The sequence below is a fragment of the Chiloscyllium plagiosum genome, chromosome 32 (assembly GCF_004010195.1).
Source record: "Chiloscyllium plagiosum isolate BGI_BamShark_2017 chromosome 32, ASM401019v2, whole genome shotgun sequence".
Lineage (NCBI taxonomy): Eukaryota > Metazoa > Chordata > Chondrichthyes > Orectolobiformes > Hemiscylliidae > Chiloscyllium > Chiloscyllium plagiosum.
In genome coordinates, this window is record NC_057741.1 from 41,051,808 (window position 1) to 41,066,400 (window position 14,593).

The 14,593-nt window shown below is 41.2% G+C and overlaps 1 protein-coding gene across 6 annotated transcripts in view; it reads right to left on the reverse strand.

Annotated features, from left to right (window-relative positions):
* manba (mannosidase, beta A, lysosomal) overlaps window positions 1-14,593 on the reverse strand; it is a 228,725-nt gene that overhangs the window by 117,952 nt on the left and 96,180 nt on the right. For all 6 annotated transcript variants that reach the window (XM_043674528.1, XM_043674526.1, XM_043674525.1 and 3 more), the window contains one exon: window positions 3,550-3,728. In XM_043674528.1, the coding sequence (XP_043530463.1) occupies window positions 3,550-3,728 (179 nt within the window). The remainder of the gene's footprint in view (window positions 1-3,549; window positions 3,729-14,593) is intronic.

Below are 14,593 nucleotides of genomic sequence, written 5' to 3' on the forward strand. Positions count from 1 at the left end.
GGGGGGTAGATATAGGACTGAATTTAGGGGTAGGTTCTTCACTCAGCGAGTCGTAAGTTCATGGAATGCCCTGCCTGTAGCAGTGGTGGACTCTCCCTCTTTATGGGCATTTAGGCGGGCATTGGATAGGTATATGGAGGATAGTGGGTTAGTATAGGTTAGGTGGGCTTGGATCGGCGCAACATCGAGGGCCAAAGGGCCTGTACTGCGCTGTATTCTTCTTCTTCTATGTTTAAACAAATATTTCAACAATAATGTACAAATGGAATGATGAACGAAATGCTTACCTCAAGCTCTCTTTGTACAAAGTTTCATGAGCCAAGAACACATGACAGATTGTGAGCCTGACTTGTATCAGAGTGGCATATACTAAAGGCAAAGTGTGCAGACTATAGGTCAAGTACTGGAAAATGGAATTAGAATTGCTAGGTGGCTGTTTCTGACTGGTGCAGGCTCAATTGGCCCAAGGGCCTTTTTCTGTGCTGTAGACCTCTATGATTCATAACCCAAGTGGTATATGCCTGTGATTGTGTTATACTGGAGCCTCCTCCCACCATTCTTTATCTCACCCTATTAACATAGCCTTCTATTCCTTTCCCTGTCATGTTCTTACTTAGCTTCTTCTTAAATGAATGATGTTTTTCATCCGATCCATTCCCTGTGATAGCAAGTTCTATATTCACATCACTCTTTGGGTGAAGAGGTTTCTTCTAAATTCCCAAGTGGATCGCTGTGATTCATTTATATTTATGGTCCCTAGCATTGAACTTCCCGCAAGGGCAAATGCTTTCTTTGTATCCAACTAGAACTTTGAATGAAGAACATAGCATACATGCCCCTATCATGAAGGAGTAATGAAGATGTAAATTTAGCTTCACATAAAGATATCACACACTTAGTAATCCATGACTGTAGGGAAAATCAGTAACTGAGATGCAAGTAACAATAAGACTAAAAAATTGTTGCATCATCCTGCCATCGAAGGTTGCCTCATTATCAGTACAATATCAGAAACTGGACACATTTGAATGGTCTGGCAGAACACTCTGCCCTTCATTCCCACACCTTCCAGGTGAATGTCTGTTGATTTTGGAGTGTTTCAGAGCTTGAAATTATTCCCTACAATACTCCAATTGCAGAAGGTCCTGCTTGGTCAGGTTACCCTTCTTAATAACTGCAAAACTTAACAGGTCCAAGTTAGAATAATCAGTGTCAAGTCTGGGGTGGCATGGTGGCTCAGTGGTCAGCACTGATGCCTCACAGTGGCAGGGACCCGGGTTGGTTTCTAGCCTCAGGTGACTGACTGTGTGGAGTTTGCACATTTTCCATGTCTGCATGGGTTTCCTCCATGTGCTCCAGTTTCCTCCTATAGTCCAAAGATGTGCAGGTTAGGTGGACTGGCCATGTTAAATTGTCCGTAATGTCCAGGGCTGTGCAGGCTTGGTGATTTAGCCATGATGAATGCAGGATTATAGGGATAATGTAGGGAGGTGGATCTGGATGGGATACTCTTTGGAGGTGTGGTGTAGACCCGATGGGCCAAATGTCCTGCTTTCACACTGTACAGGTTCTATGATTCTAAGTCAAAAGCTCTCTCAATAGCCAGTTACACATCACCACAGATAGGTGATCACTGAAGGCTGAAGATTTGACAGTACATAAAAATTAAAACATGTTAAATTATTGATCTGAAGTGGAACAACACTTCAATCCGTTCACTCTTTCTTCCAGGAAGTAAAAAACATGGCTAAGAGAAGAGTAGTTGAGGATCATTTGGATAGCTTGTACTACGCACATAATGAACAATGCCATAGACTGTCACTCTGCAGATCAATGTACGCAGATTCCAGATCACACCTGCATCTCAAAGCCCATCAGATGACACGGAACATATTAGATTAGATTAGATTACTTACAGTGTGTAAACAGGCCCTTCGGCCCAACAAGTCCACACCGACCCGCCGAAGCACAACCCACCCAAACCCATTCCCCTACATTTACCCTTTCACCTAACACTACGGACAATTTATCATGGTCAATTCACCTAACCTGCACATTTTTGGATTGTGAGAGGAAACCGGAGCACCCGGAGGAAACCCACACAGACACAGGGAGAATGTGCAAACTCCACACAGAGTCCCCTGAGGCGGGAATTGAACCCGGGTCTCTGGTGCTGTGAGGCAGCAGTGCTAACCACTGTGCCACCGTGCCGCCCACATTACCAGCCTCCACATCTGTAAATGACCATTCATTGGTCAGGCTGAGTTCAGAAGCATCAGTATCATGACCTAACTATTGAACTAACAGGTAGAAATGGAAAACACTGGACTCAGCTGCAAGTTGTGTATTAAGAGGAGGCAACAGTGCCATAAGTGCAGTGTTATAGCCCCTATGGAGGTGCTAAGTACCTCTATCTGTGACATTCTTGATGCACTAATGGTTAGTCTCTGGTAGTAGACTTTAAAAGGAAATCATTAATACAGAGGCTAAGAAATATAGCTGCATTGTCTGAAAATATTAAAAGTTGAACTAAAAGCAGAAGGTTGAATAAGTTTTGCAGTTAAGACCAGATATCCTGGATTAGTCAAGGATTAGTCAACCATAAAAGTTTATTTAGCAACTGGATAGATACAGACATTTGAAACAAACAAGAACAGAAATTGCTGGATAAACTCAGCAGGTCTGGCAGCATTTGTAGAGGGAAAACAAGAGCTAATGCTTCAAGTCCAGTGACCCTTCTTTGGACTTGAAGCGTTAGATCTATTTTCTCTCTACAGATGTTGCCAGGCCTGCTGAGTTTCTCCAGCACACTGCTTTTGTTAAAATAAATGTTGAGTGCTGAAGGCTGTAAAGCACTCAAATGGAAAATGAAATCCAGTTCCTAGAGTACTGAGCCACTGCAGCAGGTCTAAGACAGACATGTTAGCATAAGAGTGAGATGGTGTAAGGGGTGGCAAGCCACAGGAAAGTTAGGGTCATTCACTTGCACAGAGAGGTGGCACCCTGTACAGCAATTACCCAGTCTAGCCAACATAGAGGAGACTATCTTGGATTTGAAATGTTTACTTTAATTGTTTCTCCACAGATGCTGCCAGTCTCACCTGCTTAGATTCTTCAGCATTTTAGTTTTGTTTTAGTAATTTCTGACTTCTGTCTTCCTATAACTGAAGATTAGATTAGATTCTCTACAGTGTGGAAACAGGCCCTTCGGTCCAACAAATCCACATTGACACTCCGAAGAGTAACCCACCCAGACCCATTTCCCTCTGACTAATGCACCTAACACTATGGGCAATTTAGCATGGCCAATCCACTTGACTTGCACATCTTTGTGCATGTGGGAGGAAACCGGAGCACGCAGAGGAAACCCACGCAGAAATGGGGAGAATGTGCAAACTCCACACAGACAGTCGCCAGAGGCTGGAATCGAACCTGGGACCCTGGTGCTGTGAGGCATCAGTGCTAACCACTGAACCACCGTGCCGCCCAGGTTATATATGTAACAGAAATATTCACTTAGTGGAGAATTCCAGTAAAAAGATTTCTCACCTGATTAATCTCCAACCTGACTTTACTTCTGCTGCCTTCTTTGTTTGCAAGAACTATTTTGTAAGTTTGTTGCGTTCGTAGAGATGGAATGCTAACCATCAGCTCACCTTCAATTGGCTTTGAGAAAACAACATCATAAAAACTCTCCACTTCCACTGACCATTTCTGTTCTTTCTCATCTACAAATGAAAAAAGAGTTCAATCAATTTTCTAACAATTTAGCTGTATTTAAATTTCCATTATAAGTTGCTTGCTCAATTCACCTTTAGAACATCTTTACTATCGCACAAAATGTACTTGATTCAGAGTCATTCAGCACAGACACACGTCCTTCAGCCAACCATGTCTATGCCAACCAGCAAACACCAAACTATACGAATCCTAATGACCTGCACTTGACCCATAGCCTACCAAGCCCTGGCATTTTAAGTATTCATCCAGATGCTTCTTAAATATGGTAAGATTCCATCACCCTCTCAGGCATCATGTTCTCTCTATACAGCAAACTCGGGGTGAAAACAAAATTTCCTCAGATCTCTGCTAAACCACTTGCTCTTAACCTTAAACTTATGCCCTCTGGTCTTAGATACATCTGCCATGGGGAAAGAGATTCTCACAATCTACTCTATACCTCATACAGATTCTCCCGCAGCCTCCTCTGCTCCAAGGGAAACAAACTCAGCCTCTCCTCATAACTGACACATTTTATCCCAGCCAAAATCCTGGTGAATCTTCTTCAAACCCTCTCCGGTGTAATCATATTCTCTGGATAGTGCGGCAATCAGAACTGTATACAGTATTCCACCTGCGGTCTAAAACTAATGTTTTATAAAGTTATGACAAAAGTTCCTTTTTCTATATTGTATGCCCTGGCTAATAGAGGGAAGCATCCCATATGCCTTCTTTGCCTGCTTACCTGTGCTGACACTTTCAGGGATCTATGGACTTGTACACCAAGTCCTTTTGTTCCTCAGTACTCTCCCAGGTCTACCATTCACTGTGAATGCCCTTATTAGACCTCCAAAAATCTATCACCTTGCACTTAGCGGGATTGGATTTCACCTGCTATTGCTCTGCCCAATTTACCAGTTGATCATTGTCAGACTGTAGCCTGAGATCATCCTCCTACCACCACCACCAACAACAACTTTTGTGTCATCTGCAAACTTACAAATTTTACCTTTTATACGCACCTAAATCATTAATGCACATAAAAAAACAAGGGTCCCAGGACTAATCCTTGTAGTACACTGCTGGTCGCAGGTTTCTAATCACAAAAACAATCCCCCAAGACTACCCTTTGTCTCCGAAGTGTAAGCCAATTTTGGATTCAGGCTCCACAACAGTGAGGTACTTCCTGTCAGATTAGAGAGGATAGAGGACAAACAGACAAAATCCATCCAGAAACCCTAGCCACTCTCCCCTACATCAAAGATATCTCAGAAATGACTAACAGACTACTCAAACCTCTTGGCATCATGGTAGCCCACAAACCCACCAACACACAAACAGCAGCTAATGAACTTGAGAGACCCTATACAGACAACAAGTAAAACTAATGTCATTTACAAAATACCTTGCAAGAACTATAACAAACACTATGTTGGACAAGCAGGGAGAAAACTAGCCACCAGGATACATGAACATCAACTAGCCACAAAATGACATGACCCTCTCTCAGTAGTATCCTTACATACAGATGAGGAAGGACACCACTTCGACTGGGACCATCCTAGGACAAGCCCAACAGAGACATGCACAAGAATTCCTAGGAGCATGGCATTCCAACCGGAACTCTATCAACAAACACATTGATGTAGATCCCATTTATCACCCCCTCAGAAAAGAAACCGGAAATGACATCACCACAGGAAATGACATCGCCAAACTAAGGAAACCTAAACCCATAAATAGAAAGCAGGCCATGCCACCAGTGCTTCATCCGGAGGCTCACTGAAGATGTTACCTAGTAGGGTGGTGAAATGTCTGAAAATGAACCTTCCAGCTCAGCGAGCAAACCTACATCCAGAACCTCAACCTGAGCTACAAATCTTCTCAAAACCTGCTAGGATAGAGTTCAGTTCACACAGTTAGAGTCAATAATAATTTTTAAAAAATTATTCATGGAATGTGGGCTTCACTGGTGAGGTCAGCATTTTTGCCCATCCCCACCTCCCATTTAAGAGTCAATCACATTACTGTGTGTCTGCAGTCACGCCTAGATCAGACTGGGTAAGGATGGCAGAATTCCTTCCCAAAGCGATTTTGCTTTGAAATGACAATCAACAATGCCTGCACGGTTACCATTCGACAAGCTTTTTTATTAAACTCAAATTTCACCATCTGTCACAGTGGGATTCAAACCCATGTCCTCAGAACACTGGCCTGAGGTTCTGAATTATTAGTGCACAGACATTATCACTTATCTACCACCTAACCTTAACACAATGCACTTGAAATTATGTAGAATTTCCTCTATGTTTACTGATGCAGAAATAGTCGACACCAGTTAAATTTGTACAACTGATCAAATTAGAATACATAATAATCTTTAAGTAATGAAGCAGGATTAGGACTATGCAGGTTATTAAATTGCATATTCACTATTTTAAACTATAGGCAATCTGATAGAGGTATTCAAAATGTACCAGTTTTGATAAAACATTTCATCTGTACTGACTGGTGAAACTCTAAGGTCAGCAAATGAACGAAGTGAAGCTGGTGAAGCTGACTGGACGTGATTCTAGCCCTCTATTTTCTTGGCCTGTTACTGGTGGATTGATTTATTGTTCATTAAATCCTATACATTTTACACCAGATATATTTTGAAATGAATATAGAATTTAACTCCAGTCTCAACTTTTTGCTGGGTAGGCAAATTAAGTCCAGTTTTGGAACAGCTGACATTCCACGTAGCCTCAATGTGTGAATGTACACAAATGCTGGTCGAAAATGCAACATCTTCTTTTAAATTATGATGCATGGCTGGCTTGCCAATGAATAAAGTTGCCAATAGGCACTAACTAGTTACTGCAGCTTTCTTAACAACTACCCGTGTTGGGTTCACACAATACAATCTGCAAGGAGGCACATTACTGTCCATTTTAACCTTCATTTGAAATAAGAAAACATAATATGACAGAACTTTCAATGTCCAAATGTTGTCCTCTGGGTATACAGGTTGAGAGTGAAACATGTTACATCAAAAAGCCATTAGTTTACCTCACAATCACTTCATTTTCTCACTTGATGAAGAAGTAATTAAGAAATATTCTGGTGTTACTGACAGTTCTTACTGCACACAGCTACACAATTAAAGTACTATGCTCTTAGAAAGTGGTCTGGATTTATTATAATATTATGAAAACATACAAGAGTAACTTTCACTAAAGTGAGAAAATGCCAGGAAACCTGGGGGTGGGGGGGGGGCTTCCTTCCAGAGATCTACTCAACACAATCACCCTCAGACTCAAGAGCAACACATGAAAGAGCAACAGACCAGTACTGATGCATCACAAACCACACTTCAATAACAGAACTTTACTAACCTCCTATTTCTCTGCCTGAGCCACAGTCAGCCTATGTATTAATCCCTTCAGGCACAGTTCCTCTTAAGCTTGCCAGTATGTTTGATGTTTGCACAATACATTGTTAGTACATATGTATCGTGAGCATAAATATGGGTATAGCACTAGGGAATGCTTTACACGCATAAATCACACACTAGGAAATTGTGAGGATTGTGCCTCTGATCTCCCAATACCCAATCTCACAGGATGCCTCCCAGACAGTAATATTTATCATTGGTAAAAGCATATTCATTGAAATTCATACTTACAAGTGCATTTCATTGTCATTTTTGGCAACTTGCTTTTCTGTAATTTGCTTCTTTAAAAGTAACGTAAACTTGCACATCAGCATTAAATTTTTTACAAAGTGATTTGTCTTTGTTGATAAGTGCTCTGGTAAGCATCTTAGGATGGTTTAATATGCTAAAGATGTCATATAAATACAAGTTGCTGTTGTTGTAAACAACAATACTGTTACAAGTGATGTGTACCGAATGGCTGCTATCATTTCCATACAAAGGTATTTATATCGAGACAGAATGGTCACATGCTTATGGCAAGTCAGTCAGTACATTTCTCCAAGCATTCTCCATTTCACAACAATAAGATTGTATACACAATTATTTGTAATTATAAATTATGAAGTTAGCCCAATGCACTATGAACAATTGTTTTCTTCGTGACTAACAAAACAGTTGTTAATTTTAGACGCTTCTACTTTCATTAATTTCTGCACATGCAGAGATACGTTGCATACAGTCTTTAAATTGTGCATAATAATGGAACGGTGTAGGTTAGATGGGGGTCAGATTAATTTCACAGGTCGGCGCAACATCGAAGGCTGAAGGGCCTGTACAGCTCTGTAACGTTCTATGTCCTTCTAAGGTCTGAGTTCAGGCCCAAACTATACAACCCCTCCTCATGAGGCAGTCCTTCCATACCTTGTATCAACCAAGCGAACTTTCTCTGAACTGCTCTCCAACGCTCAGTTCTGGCAATGATTTGGCAGCTTGATCAAAGTGAAATTTGGCTTGTTGTTGTTTCACGGTGATTTTTTTCCCTCACTACTTCTGGCTTCAGTATACTCCTCTATTGGAATGGTAATTCAATGGTCTGTGACAATGAACTAGTTTCTATACTTTCAGCAGGTGCATTTCTCAATTCAAAGACCACCTTGCTGGTGTCACAAAGTTTAAAATCACACAACACCAGGTTATAGTTCAACAGGTTTAATTGGAAGCACTTTTTTTAAATTTCAAATATATATTTTAATCATAAAATATTCTGATGATCTGTACAATTGATCATGCCATACATACGTAAACATTCCATTTCTTGGCATACAGAGACAGAATAATTCATATATGCAGGTCTGTATGATTACTATTCACATATTTAGCAGGTGGGTCAGTGGAGCCCCCTTACTGGGTCGGCCCCCTGTGCTTAGGCAGGCAGATGTTACATGGTGGTCTTTCCCCACCGCGCCTTGGCGGCAGCTGCCCCAAGCTTCAGCACGTCCCTCAACACGTAGTCCTGGACCTTGGAATGTGCCAGTCTGCAACACTCAGTCGGGGTCAACTCCTTCAGCTGGAAGATCAACAGGTTTCGGACCGCCCAGAGAGCGTCCTTCACCGAGTTGATGATCCTCCAGGCACAGTTGATGATCGCCTCGGTGTGCGTCCCAGGGAACAGACCGTAGAGCACGGAGTCCCACGTCACGGCACTGCTCGGGACGAACCTCGACAAACACCACTGCATTTCTCTCCAGACTTCTTCTGCATAGGCACATTTCTTCCACTAGCTTTCGAAGTGCCGCTCCTTCATCAGGTGTTTGTGAAGGACACAATTGTAAGACACAGAATTTATAGCAAAAGTTTACAGTGTGATGTAACTGAAATTATACATTGAAAAATACCGTGATTGTTTGTTGAGTCTTTCATCTGTTTGAATACCATGATAGCTTCACTTCTTTCATGTGTAAATTACAAAACATTTTTTTTTAAAAGTTGCATTCTCAGGTTAACTGTAACAATTGGTGTTAGGTGTTAGCCTTCACACCCCAGAAACAAACAAACACACACACACGACACTCTACACTCACATACACACACACTCTCACAACCCCCAAACCCAGACAGACAGACACACAAAGACCCACATGCACGCATATACATATATGTTTTTGCAGTGAATTTGTACTTGCAGAGTTACATTGTACTTTGCTCAAAAACTGCATGAATCCATGTAAGACTCTATTATCTCACTTTTTAGATTAGAATCAGTCTAAACATTCTGGCACAGACAGGGAAAACAGGGGGCTAACACCTTCAACATAATTGTCTAGCTAACACCAATTGTTACAGTTAATCTGAGAATGCAACTTTTAAAAAAAGGTTTTGTGACTTACATATGAAAGAAGTGAAGCTATCATGGTATTCAAACAGATGAAAGACTCAACAAACAATCAAGATATTTTTCAATGTCTAATTTCAGTTACATCACACTGTAAACTTTTGCTATAAATTCTGTGTCTTACAATTGTGTCCTCCACAACCACCTGACGAAGGAGTGATGCTCCGAAAACTAGCGCTTCCAATTAAACCTGTTGGGACTATAACCTGGTGTTGTGTGATTTTTAACCCCAGTCCAACACCGGCATCTCCAAATCATTGCTGGTGTTAAGTTTTCTTGATTTCTTTATGGTCCTTTTGGCAATCTGCACCACCACCTCAATCTCTACATTTGACAGGGACAGTCTACAGATGATGTATGGTGTTGAATTTCCCAATCCTTTGTGAAGCACTGAATACTTCGCTCATAAACTGGGGGTCTTTGTCACTCATCACAATGTCTGAAATATCAGTGACTGAAGTGTGCTTTCAGACATTCTACAATCTCACTGGTAGTTGTTGACGTCAGTTGGTCCACCTCCCAGTAGTTACAACAACTGGTTGACTGTGAAAAGACAATCAGTTCCTGAGAGAGTGATGTAGTGTACTCCAAACTTCACCCCTAGTCTGTCTGGGATGTCATGTCATCAACTGCTCATTTTCTTGCTTAGCTGGGTATCCATTTGAAGCAAAGCATGAGTCGATGTGGTCCTTAACCTCATTGCTCTTGTTTGGCCATTAGAGCACTTCTCTTGCTTTCCTCAGGCTAGGCTCAATTCCTCTATGGCTTGCCTCGATGTACTTTAGCATCACTTTTCTTATCAACTTAGGGTTAACGACTGCTTCCTTTGTACAAAATGTTCTTCTTAGGCTATCACTTCATCTCCGAACATCCAATACTCTGTTATAGCTACAGGCATACCCTTGTAAGGTCATCCTTTCTTCACTTCTTCCGGCAACCGTTAGAGATTTGTACCTTTTTCCTTACATTGCTCGATTTCAGCAAGGTACTTACTTTTCAGAGTCAAAATCTCTGCTGGGTTGATGATAATCAGAGTATGTCAAGCTGTTGCTCTGGAAGATTTTAGCATTAACATCCTCAACTTCCTTCATCAGCAGTTGTCGAAGTATACCTGTTCTGCTTGTTTGAATGTCACATTCAGGTAATATTTCTGCAAATGCAATACCATGTTTTGCAGACATGATGTGGAGATGCCAGTGTTGGACTGGGGTGAACAAAGTTGAAAATCACACAACACCAGGTTATAGTCCAACAGGTTCATTTGGAAGTACAAACTTTCAGAGCGCTGCTCCTTCACCAGGTAGCTAGTGGGGCAGGATCGTAAGATGCAGAATTTATAATAAAAGATCAAAGTGTCATACAACTGATGCAATGTATTGAACAAACCTAGATTGTTGTTAAATCTTTAATCATTTAGAATGGGGTTGCAGGTTTCGATTCATTTGATCTTTTACTATAAATTCTGTGCCCGATGATCCTGCCTCACCAGCTACCTGACAAAGGATCAGTGCTTCGAAAGCTTTTACTTCCAAATAAACCTGGTGGACTATAACCTGGTGTTGTATGATTTTTAATTTTTTGCAGACACTTTAGAGCAGATAGTAGTAGTTTAAGGAAAATAGCTGAAGTGGCTTATGGTCAGACTCCATTGTCAATTGTGAAATTGTGTCTGACTAATTTATTAGAGATTTTCAAAGTAGTCTCAACCAAAGTGGATTGAGTGGAACCAGTAGATATGTTATATTTGGACTTCTAGAAAGCATTTAACAAGGCACCTCACAGAACACTAACTCATAAGATAGGAGCCTGTAGTGTTGGAGGCAGTATATTGACATGGATAGAGAATTAGCTAATGGGCAGGAAACAGCAGGTGGGATAACAGATTCTTTTGTAGGTTGGTGGCCTGGAGCCAATGAGGTTTCACAGGGATCAATGCTGGAACTGCAACCATTTATAATATATATCAATGACCTAGTGGAAGGAAACAAATGTATTGAATCCAAATTTGTAGCTGATACAAAAATAAGTGAACAGGCAAGTTGCAAGAGGGATATGAACAATTTGTAGAGATATAGATTAAGTGGACAAAAGGTTTGCAAGTCAGGCATAATGTGGGAACATGTGAAGTTGTTCATTTCAGAAGGTACAGCAAAAGAACAGAGTATTATTTCAATGGAGAAAAGCTGCAGAAAGCTGCAATACAAAGGCGATTTTGGGGTATCTGTACATGAAACACACAGCTAGCACACAGGGCCAGCAGAAAATCAGAAAGGTCAATGGAATGTTGGCCCTTATTTTAAAGGGATTCACGTATAAGTGTAGGGAAATCTGACTGCAACTGTACAAGCACAAATGGAGTACTGTGAGCAATTCTGGTCCCTTTACTTAAGGACAAGTTTAATTCATTGGAGGCACTTCAGAGAAGGTTTACTGTAATAATCCCCAGTATGGAGGACTTGCTTTACGATCAAAGATTAAATAGGGTGAGACTCTACTCATTGGAATTTAGAAGAACGAGAGCTCATGTCATTGACGCACATAGGATTCTTAAGGGGCTTGACAGGTAAGTGCTGAGAGGATGTTTCCCTTCATGGGAGAATCTAGGATAAGAGCACACAGTCTCAGAATAAAGAAGCACCAATTTAAGTTTGACATGAGAAAAAAATTCTTTTCTCAGAGGATTGAGACCGTTTGGGGCAGAGTCCTATTTAAGGCTGAGGTAGATAGATTCTTGATCATTAAGGGAATCAAGGGTTGTGGGGAAAGGGCAGGTAAGTGGACCTGAGGAATGTTAGATCAGTCATGATCCTACTGAATGGTGAAGCAGGCTTGACAGGCTGAATGGCCTACTCCTATTACTATTTCTTACGGCTTTATGGTCTCTGCCAAACAAGTTTTGATTAAAATGCTCACAAGCAAAGATGTCAGCCATCTATCTGAACATATCACTTAGTTTGGGTTAACATCATGAATGACAATGCAACTGGCTGTCTGCACTGCATAAAAATCCAAGTCCTGCCCTGTTGGTATTACGCTGCAAGGTGACTTTATTATTGACACAATGGTACATTAGTGCAGGAGCTGTTTGTCATTAGTTTTTTGTGAAATTTTCCACCATAACACCCTAAGCAGCGAGCTCTCAGAGTTTCATTCGGATGACAAAATAAGTGACAACTTTGCTACATAAGTCATAAAATCTAATAAGTTACTGCACTGCTATCACATCTATTGGTTACTGCATTTCTCACCTTATCCAGATCCAGATGAAGTTTTTTGCTCTCAGTTCTTTGAGCATGTATGAAGTCAAGTACAACAGTATCTTTCTCATTATCAATTTCAGTTCACCTGGCGCGCTCTGATCTGCAATGACCTCTTCCATTATGTCTCCACATCCATTGACTAGCAGATCTTCCACAACAGCACCACTTTTTTGTGCAGTCTGTACTGATATTCTTCTCCAGAACTGGAAAGGCAACCAGGGACAGGCAATGAACGCTGGCATGGCCAGCGATACCCAAGACTCAAGAATGATATTTTAAATAATGCCAAATGATATGCTCAACCATCTGGATCTCCCAAATGGCATCAAAATCTTAGTTAGACAACTGCTGCTTTAATTCAGTTTCACCTGACAGGAACCACTGTTTGCATCAGAAGGAGTAAAGACCTTTAGGATCTACCACTAAAGTTCACTAAATCTGCATTCACCCAACTTCCAGCACTAGGGCATACCTTATGACACTTTAAGTGCACATCTGAGTATCTTTTAAAAGGTTGCGAGGTTTCCTGCCTCAACTCCCCTTCCCAGACCCCCACCACTCTCTTGGTGAAAAAAATTCTTAAGTTCCCTCTAAACCTCTTGTCTTTCACCTTAATATTTACCCCTTTGTTATCGACCTTCAACTAAAGGGAATGATTGCTTTTTATTCACACTGTCATACCCCTTATTATCTAATACATTTCTATTAGATCCCCACTTAACCTTCTCTGCTCCAAAGAAAACAACCCAAACTTATCCAGTTAAAAATCACACAACACCAGGTTATAGTCCAACAGGTTTAGTTGGAAGCACACTAGCTTTCGGAGCGACGCTCCTTCATCAGGTGATAATGGAGGGCTCAATCCTAACGCATAGAATTTATAGCAAATATTTAGTGTGATGTAACTGAAATTATACATTGAAAAATTGATTGTATGTTAAGCCTTTCATCTGTTAGAAACGTTAGTTTCATTTCTTTCATGTGTAAATCACAAAACCTTTTTTTAAAAAAGTTGCACTCTCGGGTTAGCTGTTAACAATGGTGATAGCTAGACAATATGTTGAAGGTGTTGGCCCCCTGTGTTCTCTGTCTATGCTATGATGTTTAGATTGATTCTAATCTAAAAAGTGAGATAACGGAGTTTTACATAAATTCATGCAGTTTTTGAGCTGAGAGCTCTACATGAATGCATGCAGTTTTTGAGCAAAGTACAATGCAACCCTTCAAATACAAATTCACCCCACAAAATATATGTGTGCATGTGGGTCTTTGTCTGTCTGTGTATGTCTGTCTGTCTGGGTTGGGGGTTGTGAGTGTGAGAAAGTGTATGTGTGTGTGTGTAGTGAATGCAGAGTGTCTTAAGTCTGTGAGGGCGTGCATGTGTGAGTGTGAGAGTGTGTGTGTTGTAAGGGTGTGTGTGGGTGTCTGTGTGCGCGTCTGTGTATGTGTGTGTATAGGAATGCCTGCGTGTGTAAGAGAGTGTGTGTCTGTAAGGGTGTGTGTGGGTGTCTGTATGCACGTCTGTGTATATGTGTGTCCGTGTGTATGTATATATAGGAGTGCCTGTGTGTGTGTGAGAGAGCGTGTGTGTGTAGGAGTATCTGTGTGTGTGTGTAGGAATGTCTATGTGTGTGCATAGTGCAATGGTGGTCACCTGTAATGTGACATGAACCCAAGGTCCCGGTTGAGGCTCTCCCTATGGGTACCGAACTTAGCTATATCAACCTCCAAATCAAACTTATCCAGTCTATCTTCATACCTAAACTGCTCCACTAAATCCTGGTAAATCTCCTCTGCAGCCTC